The 25,243-nt window shown below is 43.9% G+C and overlaps 1 protein-coding gene and 1 long non-coding RNA gene across 2 annotated transcripts in view; one reads left to right on the top strand and one right to left on the bottom strand.

Moving 5' to 3' along the window:
* LOC309700353 (uncharacterized protein) overlaps nucleotides 1-25,243 on the bottom strand; it is a 165,063-nt gene that overhangs the window by 3,165 nt on the left and 136,655 nt on the right. The window contains exon 11 of the mRNA XM_082523875.1: nucleotides 17,056-17,229. Within this exon, the coding sequence (XP_082380001.1) occupies nucleotides 17,056-17,229 (174 nt within the window). The remainder of the gene's footprint in view (nucleotides 1-17,055; nucleotides 17,230-25,243) is intronic.
* Nucleotides 18,343-24,441, top strand: LOC309702430. The gene is made up of 2 exons (XR_014275467.1): nucleotides 18,343-19,014; nucleotides 22,107-24,441. It is a non-coding gene; the product is annotated as an uncharacterized lncRNA (long non-coding RNA).

Here is a 25,243-nt window from a genome sequence, read left to right as displayed (position 1 = left end):
ATGTATAGAAGAGGAAATAAAAAACCCCAAATATCTAAATCCGGTTTCTGTCCACTTAAAAGGCACTATTGAGTGGGGAAGAGCTCTGGCCAGGGAATTAAGGGGTTGCAACTCACTTTTTTGATAATTGACCTTATATCCTGACAGTGTACCATATTGGTCCAGTATGTCAAAAAGCACCGGGAATGAGTTTAGAGGGTCAGAAATGTACAGGAGCAAGTCATCTGCATAAAGGGAGAGTTTGTGAGTCACACCGAACCTTGTAATGCCTTTAAATCTATCCTCTGAACGCAGCCATATTGCAAGAGGCTCGATAGCAATGGCGAATAGGAGGGGTGAGAGAGGGCACCCTTGCCTAGTGCCCCTCTCAAGTGGAAAAGGCAAAGACAAGTTGTTGTTAGTACGAATACAGGTGGATGGCGAGGAATATAGTAGCTTAACCCAGAGAATAAAGTCAGCCCCCAAGCCAAACCTATCCATCACCTCATAGAGGAAGCTCCACTCGACGCGGTCGAAAGCTTTCTCCGCGTCAAGAGATACCACAACCTCTGGAATTGAGTTGCACGATGTATGGATAATATTCAAGAGGCGTTTTGAATTGTCATATGAGTGCCTGCCGGCCATAAACCCCGTCTGGTCAAAGGCGATAATTTGTGACAGAACACGTTGTAGCCTAAGTGCGAGGATTTTAGATAGTATTTTAAAATCAATATTTAAAAGAGAAATTGGTCTGTAACTACTGCACAACAAAGGATCCTTATCCTTTTTCAAGATTAAACAAATAGTAGCTTCGGACAAAGTCTTGGGTAATTGACATTTTGAAAAGGCTTCATTATACATATCTTTCAACAACGGTGCCATAAGATCAGAATTGACTTTATAGTATTCTGCAGAGTAACCGTCAGGGCCCGGCGATTTACCTGTGTTTAAGGATTTAATGGCTTCTTGTACCTCTACTACTGTCACGGTTTGCGGGGCAAGCCGTGTGGATTTGTAGTAAGGACCCAAAAGGCGGCAGCTCTGGTGCAGGTGAGTGTTTATTTACAGCAGTGGGTACAAACAGCAACGGGGTGTGAACATGAAACCGAAACCTAAACTGGGTAAACTAACAACACAAACCAGGAATGACGGTGCAGGGAGGTCCGGGGAAATACATACAGGGAGACCGAGGGGAAACAACACAGACGAACCAGCAACTACTATGACAGAAGACACAACTTAAATACACTCAGAGAACACAGGGGGATTACATACAGGTGGGAACACAGCTGGGAGTAATTAACATGACGAGACTAGGGAGGCAAACTGAAAACACTCACATAAGACACAGACCTTCACAATAAAACAGGAACTTACACATGAAAGGACACAAACTAAGAAACGCGGACTAGATACAGGAACACACGGGCAGAACAGAGTAAACACTAACCAGAGGAAGAACAGAACCAAAATCGCGAAGAGAAAACACAAAACGCTGGGTCAAAAGGACCCAGGATCATGACAGTACCCCCCCCCCCCCCCCCCCCCCCCTCAAAGGCTGGCTCCAGACAGCCCAAAAAGAAACAAAACAGCCAGAAAAAACAGAAAACAACCCGACCAGGGCGGGCGGCGGGGGCCCAGGAAGGAGGGCACGAAGCAAAACAAAACCGGAGCACCAGAAGGCCAAAAGACAAAAACAAAAAACGAGCCCAAAACCAAAAGAAACGAAGCACACCAGAACACAGGAAAAAACAGAAGAGTTCAGGGGGCCAACAGCACAGGAGTCCAGAAGAGTTCAGGGGGCCGACAGCACAGGAGTCCAGAAGAGTTCAGGGGGCCGACAGCACAGGAGTCCAGAAGAGTTCGGGGGGCCGACAGCACAGGAGTCCAGAAGAGTTCGGGGGGCCGACAGCACAGGAGTCCAGAAGAGTTCGGGGGGCCGACAGCACAGGAGTCCAAAACAGTTCGGGGGGCCGACCGTGCGGACGGCAACGGCGGCGACGTGGACACAGTTCGGGGGGCCGACCGTGCGGAAGGCAACGGCGGCCACTCAGGCGATGGCGGTCCGGGGGCTGGCCGTGCGGAAGGCAACGGCGGCCACTCAGGCGATGGTGATCCGGACCAGGCGAGGCTGCAGACTCGGATGAGGCTGGACCAGGCGAGGCTGCAGACTCGGATGAGGCTGGACCAGGCGAGGCTGAAGGCTCTGAGGCTGGACCAGGCGAGGCTGAAGGCTCTGAGGCTGGACCAGGCGAGGCTGATGATGATGCTGCAGCCGGCGAGGATGATGATGATGCTGCAGCAGGTGGCTGGACGGGCTCCTCGGGCCCTCCAGCTGAGACTGGAGACAACGGCCGGAGCGGTCCCTCGGACCCTCCAGCGGAAACAGGAAACAAAGGCCGGAGCGGTCCCTCGGACCCTCCAGCGGAGACACAAGACGAAGGCTGGACGGGCCCCTTGGACCCTCCAGCAGAAGCCATCACAAAGCCAGGAGGCATGGAGTCCTCTGGCAGACATGAAGGCAATGGGTGCTGTGCTGAGCACTGGCCCTGCTCAGACAGCACTGACACGGAGTTGTTCTCTGAGGGCTGCTTAATCTTCAGGGGTCCAGAATCAGCTGGGGACTGAGACCTAGCCTCTGGGGACGCCCTGGAGTGCAGAACGGTGCCTGAAGCAGCTAAAGCGCGAGAAACTCCCTGACTGGACCTTAAATCTTCTCCCTGCATGGAGTGAATGAGTGGAACCGGTACTGCTGGGGCCTGCGCTACAGGCGGCACTGGAGCTACTGGGGCCTGCGCTACAGGCGGCACTGGAGCTACTGGGGCCTGCGCTGAAGGGGACACTGGAGCTACTGGGGCCTGCGCTGAAGGGGACACTGGAGCTACTGGGGCCTGCGCTACAGGCGGCACTGGAGCTACTGGGGCCTGCGCTACAGGCGGCACTGGAGCTACTGCGACCTGCGCTACAGGCGGCACTGGAGCCACTGGGGCCTGCGCTACAGGCGGCACTGGAGCCACTGGGGCCTGCGCTACAGGCGGCACTGGAGCTACTGGGGCCTGCGCTACAGGCGGCACTGGAGACTGAGCTGAGAGTGGCACTGGAGACTGAGCTGAGGGTGGCACTGGAGACGGAGCTGAGGGTGGCACTGGAGACGGAGCTGAGGGTGGCACTGGAGACGGAGCTGAGGGTGGCACTGGCTGCGGGGGAGCTAACTGGGCTGAGAGTGGCTGCGCGGGAGCTAACTGGGCTGAGAGTGGCTGCGGGGGAGCTGACTGGGCTGAGAGTGGCTGCGGGGGAGCTAACCGAGCTGAGAGTGGCTGCGGGGGAGCTAACCGAGCTGAGAGTGGCTGCGGGGGAGCTAACCGAGCTGAGAGTGGCTGCGGGGGAGCTAACCGAGCTGAGAGTGGCTGCACAGGCGATAAGCAGCTCGCGTTGACATCCGCCACACAAAACGCAGCCCCTGAATGAACAGTCATGCAGTCTGAAAATGAAAAAGAGTCCTCACTCACCACAGCCGGCGATTTAGAAGCCCGAACGTCCGGCTGTGGGGTGGCGCGCTTGCGGCGCGATCGGCGTTTCCTCCCCGCAGCCGGCTCCGACGGGCCGGGCAAGATCACATCCGGCGAGTCGGGCAGCGAGGCAGGAGTGGCTGAGAGAAGGTGAGGTGTGTGCCGGAGAAAAGCCTGTATGGTCGGAGGAAGTGAATTCAGTAGCCATGGCAGGCCGGAAAAGAGACGTTGTAGCCGACCTTCCACGGCGCGGCGAAGCTCGTACGGAGGATTCTCCAGCCACAGCCCGAGGAGGATCTCCACATTGTAGCCGATGTCATCCTGGAGCTCCTTGGACGGATTGACTGCCGCTGGGTCCATGGTGGCTGGTTCGTTCTGTCACGGTTTGCGGGGCAAGCCGTGTGGATTTGTAGTAAGGACCCAAAAGGCGGCAGCTCTGGTGCAGGTGAGTGTTTATTTACAGCAGTGGGTACAAACAGCAACGGGGTGTGAACATGAAACCGAAACCTAAACTGGGTAAACTAACAACACAAACCAGGAATGACGGTGCAGGGAGGTCCGGGGAAATACATACAGGGAGACCGAGGGGAAACAACACAGACGAACCAGCAACTACTATGACAGAAGACACAACTTAAATACACTCAGAGAACACAGGGGGATTACATACAGGTGGGAACACAGCTGGGAGTAATTAACATGACGAGACTAGGGAGGCAAACTGAAAACACTCACATAAGACACAGACCTTCACAATAAAACAGGAACTTACACATGAAAGGACACAAACTAAGAAACGCGGACTAGATACAGGAACACATGGGCAGAACAGAGTAAACACTAACCAGAGGAAGAACAGAACCAAAATCGCGAAGAGAAAACACAAAACGCTGGGTCAAAAGGACCCAGGATCATGACAACTACAGTGATAGGTCCCCCTAATCCTTTCGTCAGATCTCTATCTATTCTTGGAAAATGTATATTTTGGAGAGTTTCTTCTGATAGAGGGGGAGAACTTGAAGTGTACAGATTGGAATAGAAACTTACAAATACTTTATTAATTCCCTCTGGGTCCGATATTATGTCACCAGCAGCAGACTTGACCTTTGGGATTAGCTTAGAGGTTGCTTCGGCACGGGCTTGATAAGCCAGAAGTTTCCCTGCCTTGTCGCCAGATTCAAAAAAGCGTTGCTTAGTCTTAATTAATTGAACCATAGCTGTTGCGGTGGTGGTTAAATTGAGACTGGCTTGAACTTTCACACGTTCTGTATAGAGGTTAGGATCTGGGTTTGATGCATATCTGCCATCTAGATCTTTGATCTTATTCAATAAACTGGACGTGTAAGTTAACTCTTTCTTCTTTAAATTTGACACAAATCCTATAAGCTGGCCTCTCATGTAGGCTTTCGACGTTTCCCATAATACACCTCTTGACACTTCAGTAGAATCGTTCAACTCAAGGAAAAGTGAGAACTGTGATCTCAAAAAATGTGTGTAGTCATCCCTTATCAACAGGCTAGAGTTAAATCTCCAATGTTTAATGGGTCGAGACGGGGTCGCTAATACCACATCAAAAGAAACTGGTGAATGATCTGAAATGGCGATAGCATGATACTGACAATGGCTAATTTTACAGAAAAACCTAATATCAACAAGAAAAAAGTCTATACGTGTATATGTACGGTGGGGATGAGAGAAAAAGGAAAATGCCTTAGTAGTGGGATTCGCATGTCGCCATGGATCCACAATCCCCAGCTGAGTTTTGAAAAATTCTAGGGTTTTAGCAGATTTATTCAGGGAACAGGCCTTAGTTGACGATCTATCCAGCAGAGTGTCCTGAACCAAGTTAAAATCACCTCCAATAATAAGATGATAGTTTTCCAGATTTGGAAGTGAAGAGAAAAGTTTAGCTATAAAAGAGTCGTCATCCCAGTTCGGCCCGTACACGCTAGCCAGTATCACAAGTGAGCCCTGCAAGTTTCCTGGCACAAATGTGAAACGGCCATCTGGATCAGCAATAACTTTATGTTGCTCAAACAGAATATTATTACGAATAAGTATGGCTGTCCCTCTGGCCTTGGCGTTAAATTTGGAATGATATATATTGCCGATCCAGTTTCTCTTGAGTCGCCTCACTTCTCTGTTGCAGAGATGTGTCTCTTGAAGAAAAAACACATCTCCTTTAAGCTGCTGTAAATGCGCCATAACTTTGTTAACTTTGGTTGCATTCCCCACCCCTCTCACATTCCAGGAGACAATTCTAAGACCATTGATTGTGCTCGACATACCTTACTATATTCAGACAGGTCTTTGGTTTGACAAGTTGACCGTGGCCAGGGGAAAGCTGGTGTCTGTATTTGAGGTAGTAGACTGTGAACAGAACTGGGGGAAAAAAAAAAAAAAAAAAAACAGAAAGAAAAATAAGTAAATAAAATAAAATAAAATAAAATAAATAAGACACAACAACAACAACAACAGAAAAAACATAAAACAAGGCAATACATACATGCAGATCGAACAACATAAATTGGACCTGGATACCCCCGAAAACAAAACTTGCAAGTGTCCATTACACAGCAGGGTGTAAACATTCCCATGTGAAGACTTCGCCATCACAACTCTTATCAAATGGCTTGCTTCCCTGTGGCGGCAAGGTCTCACTATGAAAATATGCCTTGTCAATATTCTGCTAGAAAAAATTGAGGAACTAGGATGTATCTTACTATACAAAAACGGACAGAAGAAAAGCACAAAAAAGGCAGGCTGGGGTATTGTTGTCCCCCATTTGTACATGGCAGGAATCAAACTGTAGGAGAGGCAATAATAATGAAAAAATGTGTGTTTATATAAAGTAAAACAGTATATACATATATGTATACGTAGCAGACTAGCGTGCCAACAGTGATATTAGAACAAAATATAAACAGGGGTATTATAAAGGAAAATGAGAGAAAAACAGAAAAAACAATGAGGTTAGAATTACTCAAACCATGCTGTCCTCTAGGTACCAAACATCAAACTAAAATGTCATGAGCCCTTCTATGGAAGTGGCAGGATCCAACCATGACCCTCAGATCAGGTTTCCAGAATGTTAGAACTCAGGGGACGGTGTAAGGCGATATAGCTCCGAGCGTCGCCTGGTGACGCCAGTCGCTTCCGGTTCCCTTCGTCAGTCATAACGAACAGTTTGGCCGGGTAGCGAAGCTGAGGCTTGAGTCCAAGATCGTGCAACTCCTTCATAACTCCGCGGTAAGCGGACCGTTGTTCCAGCACCTCAGGGCAATAGTCCTCGACAATATGGATGGGGGTGTCCTTATATTTCAGTTTACCCCGCATTTCCCGAGCTTTGCGCACAACGAGCTCACGGGTCTGGTAGCTATGGAAACAGACAACAACCGCTCGGGGTTTCGCGTTGGGGCCTGGTCTTGCCACCAGTGCCCGGTGGGCTCGATCCAACTCCGGGGCCGTTTTCAAAACGTCCACTCCAAATATGTCCACAAGCACCTGAGAAAAGAACACAGTCGGCCTGGGCCATTCAATATTTTCAGGGACCCCCAAGAGGCGAATATTGTTGCGGCGGCTCCTGCTTTCAACGTCGATTAGCCTAGCTCTCAGCTTCTCGTTATCCTCCACCACCACCGCTAACTTAGCCACCACGTTCTGGAGCTCCGCGCTCGTAGTTGTGGCCATAGTTTCCAAGGCTGTAATCCGTTGGTCATGGTTGTTGAGAGTCGTTTGGATGCTGTCCAGCTTGTTTTCAAGTCGCTGAACGGATGTCTTGAATTCTGCCGAAAGCGAGGCTTTGTGCTCGTCCAGCGTGGTCTTTAGCATAGCCATGATGGCTTCATTAGCCGCAGCGAGCTCATCTCTTTTTTGCTCCTGGTTCCTGGTGTTTCTACTGGTCATCTTGGCAGATTATGACACCAGACACACAATACCACCAATACAACTCCACACTTTGTTGCGGGTAGTGAGAAATTATCAAGTAGTTGTGATAAAAGTAGAAGCCCAGCGAAGAGCGACTATTTCGACATGCCGTCTACCGGAAGTCCTCCGGCTCCACTGTTTTATTCAAAGAAATCTACATTTATTTATCAGCACATTTAAAAACAGCTTGAGCCAAAGTGCTGCACAGAGTAGAGAGAAAATAGGAAACATACACAGTAATGACTATAAAGACTGGTCAGGATTGAAAGCTACAGAGTACAAATGTGTTTCCAACCGGCTTTTAAAAATGTCCAGTGTTGGTGACGACCTGATGTGAAGGGCGACTGTTCCAGAGTTTGGCTGCAGCCATCGATAAAGCTCACCTCTGTTTTTACGTCTAGTTCTGGTCAGAAGCTGCTTATCTGCAGACCTGAGGGCTCCACTTGGATTCTTTTGTTAAAGAGAGATAAGATGGAGCCAATCCATTCACAGATTTAAAGACAACCAGATCTGGAAGTGGATTCTACCACGTACTGGTAACCAGTGGAAAAAGCTGCTGATGGGTCGTCTAGCACAGACCCACCGCTGGAACCAGACAATTGATGAGGGAGAGAACTGTGACAGCGCCGTTCCTTCACTTGACCTCAGTCGCTCTCGTCTGCTCCCTCGTAACACTGCTCTTTATTGAGCTTACATGAATATGCACAAGTTCATTATGACGTCTTACACAGGTATGAACAAAGAGTACCAGTCTGTGCATAGTGTGTGTGTGTGTGTGTGTGTGTGTGTGTGTTCCAGATGTGACCCTGTGACCCCAAAGCTGGTGCTAAGAGTCCAGCGGTCCCCCTAACAAAGGGCTCTTATACTTAACCAGACACAGAGTAGGTGTCCTCCTACACCAGGGGTCTCAAACTCGCGGCCCGCGGGCCAATTGCGGCCCGCAGGACGATAGTTTTTGGCCCCACCTTAATATGAAAATGTAATGTTAGTTTGATAATGTATGACACTTTACAGTGTTGTGGGCGGAGCTGAATTAACCCACCAATCAGGGTGGGATATGGATCTCAGGGGACACCAGCCGGGCTTGATGCAAGCAGGGAAACATTTGTCAATGAGTCAAAGTTCCAGCAGCGTTGCCCTGGAGTGTTTCTTTCTTTCCTGTGCCTGGCTGGCTTCCTCCTTTCTATTGGGCAAACGCCGACATTCGCCCCAGCGCGCTGCGTTCACAACACTTCAAAAAAAGTTGTTTTTTTAAGTTGCTGCCCAGCGGGACATTATACGTATATAGATTTATACACACGTCAGTGGGATTTAAAGTTATTTTTCCACAGAGAGAGATCTCATATTAACTCTCACAGTGATGCGTAGGCGGCGGGATAAAAGAAAAGTCATGAACTCAATGCAGCCCAATTTAGTCTGCAGTCACATAGCGACACCTGTTCATCGGCAACAACAGTCCCCGGTAACCCGGACTAATTATAGGGTCGCACCGTAATTTGTGGCTCGATGTTTTTATTTGCATCACTGCGTTTGCATTGCAGCAAACATGAACATTACATATATTTCAATATAATGTAAAAGCAGTCAAAACAACTAACATCAGAAACAGCTGATGTTATTTGTTATATGTCACGGTGTCGTTTCCGCTTCTTTCTCCTGTAACAACAGCCCGGCGCCGTGAGCAGTCGCCTTTTTTGCGCTCGCTATCCCTGCACTTTCTACCATCTGCAAACGCCACGGTGTTCGTGTCGTCATGAAAGACATGAACATCGAGCGTAAAAACAAAGGAGACTGCTACCGGCTTTTTATCTGCCGATCGCCGTGCTACGGTTGCAAGAAAAAGAAGCAGAAATGACGTTCTCTACGCGTTGAGACGTTCCCCGTCCGTCGGCTAAACGCTTGATTGAAACTTCAATGCGACAGTGACACCAAGTAGAATTATAAATGTCACATAGCGCCAAACATGTCTTTTTCAAAGCCTGCGGTGAAGAGAAAGGTTGGTGATGAGCACCGACAATTTCAGGAAAAGTGGGAAATGCAATATTTCTTTGTTGAGCACAGGGGCACCCCGACCTGTCTTATTTGCACAGAGAAAGTTGCGCTGCACAAGGAATACAATTTGAAACGTCATTACACAACTAGACATGCTGAGCTGGATGCAGAATACCAGGGAGACGAGAGAGCGAACCGGGTTGCCAGTCTTAAAACAGATCTACTGAGGCAGCAAGATTTCTCCAAGAAAGCAACCAAAGAGAATAATGCAGCAGTCGGAGCCACGTGGTTAGTGAGATGATTGCTAAAGCAGGGAAGCCATTCACAGAAGGTGCATTTGTCTAAAAGTGCATATTGCAGGCTGCAAATATAGTCTGTCCGGGAAAGAAAGGTCAGTTTAGCAACATCAGCCTTTCTGCCAACACCGCAGCAGATCGCATTTCTGACCTGTCAAGTGACATTTATGACCAACTGTGTGAGAAAGCCAAATGTTTCAGTGTATACTCAGTCGCTCTTGATGAGACCACAGACATCACCGACACTGCCCAGCTCCCAATGTATGTCCGTGGTGTTGATGACAGTTTTGAAGTGATGGAGGAGCTGCTCACAGTAATTCCAATGCATGGCCAGACCACCGCTCAGCAGATATTTACAAGCTGTGTGATGCCATTGAGAATGTTGGTTTGCCATGGAAGAGGTTTGTTGGAATAACAACAGATGGAGCGCCATCAATGACAGGGAGGAAACATGGACTGGTGGCACAAAACAAACTGGAAGAGGAAGGCGTGGAGGAGGCCATTGCTCTGCACTGCATCATCCATCAGCAGGTCCTTTGCAGCAAATGCCTGAAGTTTGACAATGTGATGTCTATTGTTGTGAAATGCATCAACCAAATCAGATCCAGGGGCTTAAAGCACCGAAGGTTCTGTGCTTTTTTAGAGGAAATGGAGTCAGAATATGGGGATGTGCTCGACTTCACTGAGGTACGTTGGCTCAGCAGGGGAAATGTATTAAAGAGACTTTTTGAGTTGAGAGCAGAAGTGAAGCCTTCATGGAGAAGGATGGAGTTAGTGTTCCTGTGCTAACTGATCCCAAATGGCTCATGGACTCAGCTTTTCTTGTTGATATGACACATGAGCTTAATGTACTGAACAAGACGTTACAAGGCCAGGGGCAACTTGACACCCCCCTCCTCCAATCCCTCTCTCAGCAGCAAGACATCTCCCCCCCCCCCCCCCCCCTCTCCTCCCAAACATCTCCCAAATGTCACAGTGGATCAGGTCAGGAGACAACTGAGGAAGCTTCGCCCCAGAAAGGCAGCAGGCCCAGACAAGGTGTGTCCTAGGATGGTAAAGGCGTGTGCTGCTGAACTTGGGGAGCCGCTACAACGAGTCTTCAATCTCAGTCTGTGACTGGGGAGAGTGCCCGCCCTATGGAAGATATCCTGCATCGTCCCGGTCCCAAAAAGGAACCGGCCCAATGAGCTGAATGACTTCCGACCGGTGGCACTGACGTCACATCTTATGAAGACTCTAGAGCGGCTCTTTCTCAACCTCCTCCGACCACAGGTACAACATGCCCAGGACCCACTACAGTTTGCATACAAGGCGGATGTCGGAGTGGAGGATGCCATCCTGTACCTCCTGCACAGAGCCCACTCACACCTGGATGGGGGAAAAGGTCAGGATCCTGTTTCTTGACTTTTCCAGTGCCTTCAATACCATCCGGCCCTGTATGCTTCAGGAAAAACTTCAGGGGGAACAACTAAGCTGTAGATGTGTATATATATATCCACAACTACAGCTTAGTTGGGTTATGGGTTTATATATATATATATATGTATGTGTGTGTGTGTGTGTGTGTGTACATATATATATATATATATAATATTCTGTAACTGTAACTTCCGTCGGTGCTGTGCTTTTGGAAACCGAATTTCCCAGAGGAACCCACCCGAGGGATTAATAAAGTTTTATCTTATCTTATGACAAGATGAGAGCATTCTCCACAAAACTGTCGCTCTGGAAAGCTCAGCTCTCTCAGACAAACCTTTGCCATTTCCCAGCATGCAAGGCACTCGTGGATGCAGGCACACCATTCAGTGCTGACGAGTATGTTGATGTCATTTTGAGGCTACAGGAGGAATTTGATCACAGATTTGCTGACTTCAAGACACACAGAGCCACCTTTCACATTTTTGCGGACCCCTTCTTCTTTGATGTGCAAGATGCCCCTTCTGTGCTTCAAATGGAGCTCATTGAGCTGCAGTGCAACTCTGAACTCAAAGCAAAGTTCAGGGAGGTGAGTGGAAAAGCAGACACGCTTGGACAATTTTTGAGAGACTTGAGCCCTAGTTTCCCTCGGCTTTCCCGAATGTTCAAGCGGACCATGTGCCTTTTTGGTAGCACATACTTGTGCCAAAAGCTCTTCTTATTTTTCATATTTTGTGTTAAAAAATAAAAATAAAGAGATTTGAGAAGATTGGAATTTTTTAACCATGCCTTTCTTGTGGAAAACCTAATGCGGCCCAGCTTCACCCAGACTCTGCCTGCAGCGGCCCCCAGCTAAATTGAGTTTGATACCCCTGTCCTACACCATAAATCAGTAAGAGAGGGTACGACCTCTCTCATGGCCCCAAGTGGTGTGTGCATGCCAGAGCACTCTGGAAGGCACACAGAGTCTTTACAGACTACTCAGGATCAAACCTCTATCATTATGCAATCGATTATAAAACTAAGCATGTATGAGTAAATATTTTTAAGCATAACCCATATGGAAAAGACTAAAAACTTATTTGATGAAAGTCATACTCATGAAAGTAGCCACTTTCTCATTACTTTCATATATTGTTTTAGTAAGTATCCAAAACATTTTCATACAAGTTTCACACAAGACAGATACAAACTTTATAAGATTTATATATCTTTTCCATATGGGAAATGACAATCAACAATATAAAGCTTACAGCTGGTTTTACTAACAGAATTTATTTGTTTCTCAAATGAGAAAGGAGTGTTTCTCGATAGCTCTAAATCTTTAGTTCTTAACTTTTTCAGTGGGCCAAGGTCAACATTATCTGCTAATGCTAAATAGGCTGCCGTTATTAACTAATGCTAATTTGATGTGTATTAGCATTATGCACAAATGCTAACACTTACTTTTTAACAATGTGAGTAACGCTAACACTATTTCCCTTAACGTTATAACAATGTGAACGGCTAATGCTAACACTCTTTTCCCTAGCATTACAACAATCTGAGCTGCAAATGCTAAGTAGGCCGCCATTAGCACATACGTCTAATTTAAGGCAAATACGCATTAGACCCTAATGCTCATATCGTTTTCCTTTGCTTTATAACAATGTGAGCAGCTACTTCTAAATAGCATTAGCTAATAACAGCAGTCTAATTTAATGCAAGTTAGCATCATTTGAGTTATAACGATGTGAGGAGTTAATGCTAAGTATGCTGCCATTAGTGGTTAATTCTAATTAGGGGTGAATAATTATTACCAGGTAATGCTAATATTGTTTTCTCTTCCCTTTTAACAATGCGAGCAGCTAGTGCTAGGTAGGCTGATGCTAGCAGCTAATGCTAAAGCTAAAGCTAATTTGAAGTGAATTAGCATCACATTAGTGAGGAGTTAATGCTAAGTAGACTGCCATTAGCAGGTAATGCTAATTTTAGGTGAATAGGAATTGGCAGCTAATGCTAATACCATATTTTCTTGCTTTATAACAATGTGACCAGCTAATGCTAAGTAGGTTGCCGTTATTAGCTAATACTAATTTGAGGTGAATTAGCATTATCCCCTTATGCTAACTATGTTTTTTCTTACTTTTTAACAATACGAGTAGCTAATATGAACACTTTTTTCTTTATCCGATTTTAACTTTTCCCCTGCGATGTGAAGAGTTAATGCTAAATAGGATGCCATTAGTGGCCAATTCTAATTTTAGACGAGAAAGCATTAGAAGCTAATGCTAATACCATATTTTCCTGTTTTATATCAATATCAGTAGGTAATGCTAAGTACGTAGCCATTATTAGCTAATGCTAATTTAGGTGAATTAGCATTATCCACTAATGCTAACAATGATTTTGCCAACTCTTTTCCCTTGCATTATAACAATATGAGCAGCTAATGCTAAGAAGGCTGCCATTATTAGGTAATGCTAATTATTATGTGTGCTAGCATTGTCCGCTGCTGCTAGCAATGTTTTATCTTACCTTTTAACAATATCAGCAGCTAATGCTAACACTACTTTCATTTCAGTTAAGCCTATTTAGCATTAAGAAGTTTTTGCTAAATAGGCTAATATTAATGGATAATGCTAATTTTAGGTGAATAAGCATTGGCAACTAATGGTCATACCATATTCTCTTGATTTCTAACAATGTGAGCAGCTAATGCTAAGAAGGCTGCTGTTATTAGGTAATGCTAATTTAAATCGCTAATGCTAACAATGTTTTTTCTTACATTTTAACAATATGATGTGTATTACCGTTAATAACTATTGCTAATTTGATGCGAGTTAGCATTACCCGATAATGATAACACTTTTCCCTTCCCTTTTAATAACGTGAGCAGAAAGTGCTTAGTAGGCTTATTCTAGCAGCTAATGCTAATTTGATGTGAATTAGCATTATATTCGTGAGGAGTTAATGCTAAGTAGGCTGCCATTAGTAGCTAAAGATAATTTGAGGTGAATAAGCACTAGTAGCTAATGCTGATACCCTTTTCTCTTGTGTTATAATAATGTGACGTTAATGCTAAATAGGCTGCCATGAGTGACTCTTTTCCCTTGCATTACAACAATGTGAAGGGTTTATGCTAAGTAGGCTCCCATTAGCAGCTAAAGCTAATTTGAGGTGAATAAGCATTAGTACCTAACGCTAACACCCCTTTCTCTTGTGTTATAATGACGTGAGACATTAATATTCTTCTCAAACAACAGAATGAGAATGAAATATTGATTCTAACAGGGCCCATAAATAGCATTAGCTTAGCAGCATTAGCTTATCAGAGTTTCCATCATGGTCACACAAATCCTTAGCAGAGCAAAGTGGCCTACTTAGCAATAGCTGCTCAAGTTGTAGAAAGGGAAAACAGTATTAGCATTAGCTGCTAAATGTGCACTTGATAACAAATCTATTGTGAATTCAGCTGTGAATGTAGAGTTTGTCATTATTTAAGCTTCCATTTCCAAATGTTAGCTGCTCCTGTCTGCCTCTTTGTCACACACACAGACTGAAATGATTCACAGCCTTATTCCATCCTTCTGTCAGCGTCACTGACTGTCACTGTGACTGTGGACATACAGCATGGGAAACATACACATGGCTGACACCTTATTAGGTACACAGTGGCCACTATCTCAGGTATAGTACACCTGTGACCTAATAAAGTGTATCTAAAGTTACAAAATGTTGTCTCTGTCCAAATATTTATGGACCTACCGTATTTTCGCAACTATAAGGTGCACATAAAAGCCTTAGATTTTCTTTAAAAAGTGCGGCACGCCCTATAGTGCAGTGCGCCCTGTGTGTTGTAAGGAGGACGTAGTAGAGAACACCATGAGAACGCTAAAGGGTGAAGTGTGGGCGTTGATCGTATATACCGGGACAATCGCATATACCTGTATAAAAGGACAGGTATGTGCATTATGCAGGACATCGTTGTTTTAACAACCCTGAAAATGGAAAAGAGACACGCTTACGAAGCACAGTTTAAACTGAAGGCCATCAGCTACGCGGAGGAACATGGAAATCGAGCAGCGGCGAGAGAATTTAAGATTAACGAATCGATTTTCTCTCTTCCCCCCCTTCTCACCGTCTCTTCTCCCCTTTGGTTTCCTTTCTCTCCCTCTCTTTCTTTCATTCTTTCCCCCTGTCCTATCCCACAGTTATGTCTGTCCCGTTTGTAGCAACTGAAAATGAAATAAATTCATCATTATAATAAAGGTCAATCAAATGGACCAATATGGCAAGGCCATGATGATCCACTTGGTAAAATAAATCCGCTTGGCATCTTTCTTGGCCTTAAGACAACAATTCTGATGGCTATAGATCCAACCGGGACACAAAAAAAATAAATTAAAAAAAAATAAATAAAAAAAAGATTAACGAATCGATGGTTCGCAAATGGAGGAAGCTGGAAAACAAGCTCCGGCAGGTCAAGAAAACGCAGCTGAGTTTCCGCGGACATAAGGCGAGGTGGCCCGAGTTGGAGGAAAGGCTCGAGCGGTGGATCATCGAGCAAAGAACGAGCGGGAGAAGCGTTTCGACGGTCACCATTCGGCTAAAAGCAGTTTCACTAGCTGAAGAGATGAACATTGAACATTTCCAAGGAGGTCCGTCTTGGTGCTTTCGTTTTATGAAACGGTGCCATTTTTCCATCCGGACCAGGACTATGGTAGCGCAGCAACTTCCAGCGGATTATAAGGAAAAGCTGGCCATCTTCCGCTCCTACTGCAGCAAACACATCGGCGACAAACACATCCAGCCCAGCCACATCACAAACATGGACGAGGTGCCGCTCACTTTCGACATCCCGGTGAGTCACACTGTGGAGAAGAAGGGGACCAGCACGGTAGCGATAAGCACAACGGGGCACGAAAAGTCTTCTTTTACTGTTGTGCTTGGCTGCCATGCTAATGGACAGAAACTGCCGCCTATGGTGATTTTTAAGCGAAAGACTTTGCCTAAAGAGAAGTTTCCAGCAGGAATCATCATTAAGGCAAATGAAAAGGGCTGGATGGATGAGGAAATGATGAAAGACTGGCTGAGGGAGGTGTATGTAAGGAGACCAGGTGGTTTTTTCCACGCATCACCATGCGATGGATGACCGATGGAGACCACAGTTTCACCAAGAGTGGAAGGCAGTGCCGGGCGAGTTACGCCACAATTTGCCAATGGATTGTAGATGCTTGGGCTAACATGTCTGCTGGCACTGTTGTTCGAGCTTTCGCAAAAGCCGGCATCATTTCTGAGGAGCCGCACGGCACGGAAAGTGACTCTGACAGTGAAGAAAGTGAACCTGGAATATTTGATGGAGATTTAGCGCAGCTGTTCAATTCAGACACAGAGGATGAGGACTTCGATGGGTTTGATTGATGATAAAAATGTGAGTACCAAACTTTGTTTTGCTCCTGCTTTATTTTTAAATACGCACACTTGTATGCTTGTGTGTTGTTGATGATGACGATTACTGGTAATAAAAATGTGAGTAAGGTACCGAACTCAGGTTTGCTCCCGCTTTATTTTTAAATACGCATACGGTACTTGTATGCGCCCTATAATCCAGTGCGCCTTATGTGTGTGTTAAATACAGTAATGGCACACATAACTGAGACTGCGCCTTTTAGCACAGTGCTTCTTATGGTCGTGAAAATACGGTAACTGTAGGTCTACTTTTAATGAAACTCTCAACATATCAGTTATCATTAATGTTCCTGCAAACAGACTCCTTGGAGACCCCCTACATAAATATCCATGTACTATCCAGCTAGACTAGTGTGTCTGTCCCTGAAAATATTCCTGCATGTGTGATTGTTCATGTCTCATCTGCAGGAAACAAACAGGAAGTGAGTGAAGGACACAGGAAATGTTTCCAGCTCTTCCTCCTCTATCAGACATTCTCTCCATACCTGAGAGTGTCCAGTCTCCAGCCTGGATCCTTCAGTCCAGCCGACAGCAGCTTCATTCCTGAGTCACCTGGATGATTGTAGCTCAGGTCAAGCTCTCTCAGATGGGAGGGGTTGGAGGTCAGAGCTGAGGCCAGAGAAGTACAGCCTTCCTCTGTGATCAGACAGCCTGACAGACTGCAGACACACAAAACAACAATCCGTCTGTTATCCATCTCTATGGCAGCATAACTAAGGGATGGTTCAGGGTCACCTGATCCAGCTCTAACTATAAGTTTTATCAAAAAGGAAAGTTTGAAGCTGATCTTCAAAGTAGTGAGGGTGTCTGTCTCCTGAACTCAAACTGGGAGCTGCTTCCACACCCAGTCCAACATAGCCAGGCTTTCTTTGCTGCTTTGACAAAACCTCAAATCCCAGTCAGAGATGGTGAGCATCATCACAGTGATGATCATTTCTCTGTTAACCCAGGCTTTCTACTTCAGGATCTGTGCACGCTCACAGAAGAAGGAGACCTTTAAACATCATTTCACTAAATGGATGGACTGAGCTCAGCCTACAGATGAACTGGATAAATAAAAGATTTGACCTCAGTGTGCTCAGTGTTCCTGTCTATTCCTAACATATTCCTAACATGATAGCTGCACTTTAGAGCTCTAAAACTGGAACTGACACATATTTAAACTCCACATGTTACTCAGTACATTCAGTTCTGACACTCGCCCACAGTCCAACAAAGGAAACATGGAGATCACATCAGTTTGTCACCAAAGTCTAATTATTCCAGAGGGCAGTGTTGATACAACTAAAGGTATTTTTAAGCAAAGTTGAGTTTTTTATTGTCGGAGTACTTCAAGTCTGAAGTATCACTTACACGCTGTTGATGGCAGCAAACAAACCACCCAAACAAACAGAGGTGGGAGGCTTGGGCAGACTACGTAGGATCAGCTTGTGGGAGGAGTCTAGATAAACCAAAGAAAGACAAGCTAACAAACGCCACAGTGAAGTGAGTAGCTACAAACTGCAGGCCGATTAGTGTTGTTGAAGAAGTCGGTCTGAGGAACGTTCTTAGGATCAACAAATGACGGCATGTATGAGCCTCCCTCAAGACGCACCATCACAAGAAGAACACATGAGCTGTAGAAAAAGGAGAGACTATGAAAGCCACGGCGTTACAACGTGAACCAGCTGTTGGTCTCTCTGAAGACTACTGGGCGTGGCAGGGTAACCATGGTTACTTGGAAGTTACAGTACATGATATTAATGAAGAGTGGGAGCTGCGTTCTTGTCAGAGTATTTTTGCTTTTAAAGATTTTATTATTCATATAATAATCAGCTAAGAGTGTTTATATTTCTGTTCTGTACTCAACCAGCTGCATATTTTAATTGCTGGCTCCCTACTTTATAACGGAAACTGCTTGCCTTCACATTATCAGTCTTTGCCTTCACATTGTCACTGTTTGCCTTCACACTAGCAGGAAACCGCCACCCACGAGTAAGAAACAACCTTGTAGAGAACACGAAGTTTTTTGATAAACCACACCTGTTTTCTTGACAAGATAAGGATGATATTTCCTTTTTTGTATGCTTCATGATGTATATAAATAAAGCCAGACTGCACCAAGGAGGTGTGTGAGTCTCTCCCTGAGTCTCTCACCCGTGCACGTTTAAAACTGCTCTAAGTGTCTGAGTGATATTTCATTGCATCTGAGTACTTTGATAATAGAATATCTTTAACATTTAATTGGTCCTTCGAGCCGGAGTGGACATTGATATTTTTTCAATGCTCCAATAGGAGACCTTCGTCAAGTCCTGACGTCGTGAGAAGCCCACGCTGTCGACTCCTCTCCAGGCAGAGGATAAAGTCCAGAGACGTGACATTCGGGTTCTGGCCAGCGTTCTTATAAGAGGTCCACGACTTCAGGGGTTGATGAAGGAAACCAAAGCAACCACACAATAACTCAGGTGAATATTTAGCACTCACTCACATCTTGCGCAAAACGACTGAGGCAACCTGTGGTCTATACATTAAATAGTTTCCCGTCAATGTATGACAGATTAATTAAGTAACATTCTCGTCTGAAAAAGGACTGGTAGAGGTTACAGCTCGCCTGAAAGAGGGCTTGGAGCAAGTTTAATGTCAAAATACGACAGGATAGTAACATTCTCGTCTGAAAAAGGACTCGTAGAGGTTACGAAGCAGCTCGCCTGAAAGAGGGCTTGGAGCAATGTAGAAAGACACAGTGTTGCCCAGAATAAAAAACTCATTACGCGTATAATCTGTTGTTTTACTGTTTTGTTGGTGGAGTAAGTTGATTTTACAGCACATTAAGGAGGCTGAACTACTCCACCGAATTGTTTACCGTTGGTTGCTCGAGTTCTGGTGGAACGGGAAAAGGTTGTGTTTCATCACATAAAATTGACACCGCTTTCAAGGCTAGCTTGAAAGTAGAAGGCCGTGTCAATAGCCTCTCCCATTCCTCGTGCCAGAGAAAGCACCACGGGTGTGTATGTGTGTGTGTAAACGTAAATATATCTATGAGCTAATAAAAATAATAAGAAAGAAAAATGGGTAATAAATCAACAAAACTCACTGCTGACGAGCAGTGGCTAGAGAAAAAATGTCCAGGCGCCGGACAAACTGCAGTGACTGATAAAACCCTTATTAAGTGAAAACTAGAGATCAAAGTAGTTTAAAAAGGTTGGAAACAGACCTCAACGAATAGATATAAATATAAGAAGTACAAAAATAAAATAAATAAAGACAAAATTACATTAGAACTTATTTTTAATGTATTGAAACTAATAATAGGAAGGATAACAACCTGTAAACTTATATTAACAATGAAACATAGTTGGCAAGACGTTCATGCCCAGAATGTATAAAATAAATAAAAGGAAATAATTCACACGAAAACCTTTTAAATACAATAGAGAGATGCATAAGGTACATTAAGGCTATGTCATTGGTCAGCCAAGGAAAGTGTGTGAAAAGGTAAATGTCTCCAGCTTGGGAAAAGGTGAAGCTGCAGATCACCCGAAGCCCTTGATGGACACAAAATAAAAAATAAAATATATAATAATAAATTGCTTGGTTAGACATGCAACAGAAAGAATGAAAGTGACCGAAGGTTGGATCTGAGATGAGGCAAACAGAAGACCAGTCTAAAAAGTAGGCACAAACCTGTTCAGAGAAGAAGCAAATTTGTACAGATTGGATGAATTCTAAGTTATCTGTTTGCTGAGTAAGATGATCCCAACTATTAAATTGGCTCAGTAGTAGTATAGTAATATACACTTTTATATACACTGATAAAATGTTGTAATATACTGTTGTTATTATATGGAAAGAAAAAGATGATAATAATAAGAAGTAACCTAGTCAGTATGATGTGAGATGGACAATTGTTATGAAGTAGTCTGCATCAAGCTTAAGGTTTGCTCAAACTCAGTATAATGACATAGGAGATGAAGAAAATAAAGGAAATATCTAAACTACTTAGGTGCATAGAGGCACTTGACATGTTTGAAAACCTGGATAAAATATTACTGAGATATAGAGCACATCTATAGTAACAACTAATAAGCCAAACCCTGTAGACAACAGCTAAAGTTACAGGATTGTGAAGCTGAATTAAATATGTGGACACCGCTAAGTTGATGAGCATGTTACACATTTTCTTTTATTTTTTATTTATTTGTTTTTAGAGCAGAAGCTGCATAAAAGCCAACACATGCAGCTGTCTGTGAGCTCAGTTTTCCCTCACATGTCTGCTCTGTTTCAGTAGCAGCATTTTTCTTTTTGGGTCCTGACTCATGTATGTTTTCGGTTTTGTTTGATTATTTTATTTTGTTGATTTGGAAACAAATATGTGACAATACTTGTTTAAAATATGTAAGATGTGTGAGATGTGTGAATTCTTTGAAAAACTAGAAATTATCTAAAAATGCCTCAAGTGAGAATGTAATGTTCCATCTATAGAGAAGAAAAAAAAAATCTTGCTGGAAGTGATCACCTTGCCAAAACAATTGGCACTGTGCACATGTGGAGCACATCAAAAAGACAATTATATTGTCACAAAAGGAAATAATTTTGCAGAACAAGCAGCAAAACAGGCTGCAAACAATCGGCAGAGCTACTAGAAACCAACTACTGCCTACAAATACCACTTGATGTACTAAAAACCGAACAACAAGCTGCAACAATCACTGAACAAAACAAGTGGCTGAAATGTGGAGTAAACTGAAAGATGACTTAATGGTCTGTGATGGAAAACCTATATTAACAGAGTCATTACACAGGACAGCGGTTGTAGTGACACATGAGGTAAACACCTGTGTCAACAGGAGGGAGATATAGTATAGATAAACAATGCAATACACACTATAAATTTTGAAACTTTAGCGAATAATTTGTAAGAACATGCCTATTCTGTCAAAAAACAAAAAACAAAAAAAACAACAACTCACAAGGAAACCCACATGGATTTTATTGAACTTAACGAATGCCAAGCATCAAGATATGCTCTAGTAATTATAGATGTATTTTCAAAATGGCCAGAAATCTATCCAGTAAAAAAGAGCAGATGCAATATCAGTGGCAAAGTGTTTATGCAATCACTTCATCCCCACATATGGCATTCCCAGTCTGATAAGGTCAGACAATGGAACACATTTTGTTAATGACATCATCAGCAAAGTCTCTGAAGCTCTAGGATTTAGCATCAAACATCACTGTGCATATCACCCACAAAGCGCAGGATTAGTGGAAAGAACTAACGGCACAATAAAACAGAGATTAAGAAAATGCATGGAAGAAACAGGAAGACCATGGCCTGAATGTCTAGGCCTAGTAAAGATGTGGATGAGAATAACACAAGGTTCTCAGAAACTTACACCTTTTGAAATCATCCACGGGAGAGCGTTTCCATTGCCAATTACCAGGGAACCTATTAATAAATCAATAAGGGAAACTACCCTAGCAGAATGGATGACTAAACTGTTTGAAAATAAAGAGATTGTGTTAAACAACCAACTGCCGAGTGATTTCTCTCCAGTGTCTTGCAGGTTACAACCAGGTGATTGGATCCTGATCAAAGTACTCCAGAGAAAGAATTGGAGTTCACCAAGGTGGGAGGGCCCATACCAAGTCCTACTTACCACACCCACCGCCTGCAAAATAGCAGAAAGACCATCTTGGATCCACCAAAGCCACTGTAAAAAAGTGAGTGACAATCCAGACGCTTAGACGCCGGCTCCCCTGGCTTCTAGGTGATCTATTGGTGAAGGGAAGGGCTGATTGGGTATATCCCGCCCTTTTTTACTTCTCGCCAATAGTCTACTCACCAGAAGTCTAGGTGTGCCTGGTCATCATGAAGACACTTGTCCTCCTAGTGGCCAGCATTGCGCTCCTAGTGAGCCTACTAACACTCACCCAGATGAGAGGAAATAAACAACACCACCTGCAAAAAAGATGGACACATGATAATTCGCATCTGCGTGACCTGAACCAAGACCATAACCACCCATGGATGAATAACGCGTGGTATAGATATGTGTATGATAGAACACGCACCGACAACAGCACGGAATGCTATGTATGTTCACATATGCCAACAACAGCCGTACACGCAACAATATATGGAAAGGCACCTGAACTTGACGAAGCGATGTGTGTGTTCAACAAAGCAACAACTGGCAATTGCACACGCAGAGATTTGATGGCAACAGGACTGACCCTAAAAGGTCAAAGCACAAAGAAAGAAGACCTAATTCCATGGTGTAGTGACACAGACGTCAAACGTGTCACGAAACCACTTTCACAACGACATATTCTAATTGAACAGACAACCCCTTGTGCCTACAACCTGACGAACTGGAACTACACCTGCAACGAAAAACATTGGGTAAACGTCAAAGCCAACAACACAAAAAACAAATCATTCGCCATAGTTTTGCCGCCGGACATACAGCACCCAATGTGTTTCAACTTCTCCGATGGAAACAGGAAACTTGGACGAAACCGCAACTGCACACAGACACTTGACCTGACCCAATCCAAAGGAATACACACCTTCAAAAATGGAACTTTCTGGGTCCAGGGAGCCGCTTGGGCCTGCGGGCCTAAAACCTACTTCATGCTCCCACCGAACTCCACCGGTCTGTGTGCACCAGTACTAATTTCAGACCACACCTTCAAGATCACAGCAGAGACACACACGTCAAGAGCAAAACGTGAAGTTGCTGAAGTCACTGAAGTAATGCCACATGACTCAATCTATGGATCAGATGTGCCCAAGAACTTCAAACTATGGACTGATGGTCAGAAAGTCCTCCACTCCTTGTTCCCTTGGGTAGGAGTTGGGAAAAACATGCTGAGGATCGAGACACTTGACTATCGATTTGGACTGTTCCTAAATGCTTCAATGAAAATCAACAAAGCGCAAAATGAAGAAATCGACGCAATACGCATTGTAGTGATGCAACACAGAGTCGCACTAGACATGATTCTAGCTGAAAAAGGAGGTTTGTGTGTATTGTTTGACACTACATGTTGTACATACATCCCAGACAACATACACTCACAAAACATGACCGACGCTTTGAACACCTTGAGAAAGATTAAAGATGCTGAACAACAAGACTATGTCACAAGCACTGATGATTGGTTGACATGGTTACTAGGTGGTTCATGGAAGTCCCTTCTGATTAAAGGACTTGTTGGAATAGCATTTTTGCTTTTACTGTTATGTGTTTTCACAACATGTGTAGTACCCTGTCTGAAGAAAATGGTATCAAACATGGTGACAACTTCTATCAATGCTTATGTGATGACGTCTCAAATGGAAGAAATTTTGAAAGATGATCCATACAGTAATGTTTAGTCTAATTGAACACAGGACTGTTTTATGACGTTCAAACCGAAAATGTTTAGACAAGAGGTTATGAACTGACAAAAATAACAGTACTGTCATGTGAGAAATCTAAACAACAGGAGGGAATGTCAGAGTATTTTTGCTTTTAAAGATTTTATTATTCATATAATAATCAGCTAAGAGTGTTTATATTTCTGTTCTGTACTCAACCAGCTGCATATTTTAATTGCTGGCTCCCTACTTTATAACGGAAACTGCTTGCCTTCACATTATCAGTCTTTGCCTTCACATTGTCACTGTTTGCCTTCACACTAGCAGGAAACCGCCACCCACGAGTAAGAAACAACCTTGTAGAGAACACGAAGTTTTTTGATAAACCACACCTGTTTTCTTGACAAGATAAGGATGATATTTCCTTTTTTGTATGCTTCATGATGTGTATAAATAAAGCCAGACTGCACCAAGGAGGTGTGTGAGTCTCTCCCTGAGTCTCTCACCCGTGCACGTTTAAAACTGCTCTAAGTGTCTGAGTGATATTTCATTGCATCTGAGTACTTTGATAATAGAATATCTTTAACAGTTCTATAGCAAACAATTTGTTTTGAGGTAATCAGCTGATCTTACTTTAACCGGAAGCCCTTCGCAATAATTGCAAAGCCTTTATTTTGTACAACTACCATCAGTTCGTCTGTACTGATGGTAACTTAAAGTTACACTCATGCCGTTTAGTTTCTATAGTGTATGTAGTAGAAGTATACTACAGTACCCTGATCACTGATAGGATAGATTTATGTAGATATACACCTTTGTGTTTAACATTACTGCATTATAGTACTGTGATCTTTGTCCTTATATATGGCTATATTAGCTATACTGATGTATGTACATATATGTACGTACATATAACTGGATATGTAACTTATCTATTCATCTTATTTGTCATGTCAAAGTCAAAGTCAAAGTCAACTTTATTGTCGATTCTGCCACATGTACAGGACATACAGAGAATAGAAATTGCGTTACTCTCAATCCCTAGATAAATAGCAAATGAACATTTAAATATATTTAAATATAAAAGTGATTAAAAATGCAAGTAAAATAATTAAAAAGTAAAAATTTAAATAAATACAATTTTACATATAACAAGAAAGCTATACAATATACAATATAATGGGTAAGTGACATTGAGTGTAAACCAGGCAGAGTAGTGCAAATAGGCAAATAGTGCAAATGGAGATTTAGTAATGTACGGTAAGATGTATTTGTATTGTGTACTTCCTTTTTGTAATAAACCACACACGTGATCACAGCCACAAGAA

Source organism: Aulonocara stuartgranti (assembly GCF_965226115.1).
Source record: "Aulonocara stuartgranti genome assembly, chromosome: 3".
In the NCBI taxonomy this organism is placed as follows: Eukaryota; Metazoa; Chordata; class Actinopteri; order Cichliformes; family Cichlidae; genus Aulonocara; species Aulonocara stuartgranti.
The sequence above is the reverse complement of the archived record's forward strand: the minus strand, read 5'-3'. Positions and strand labels throughout refer to the sequence as shown.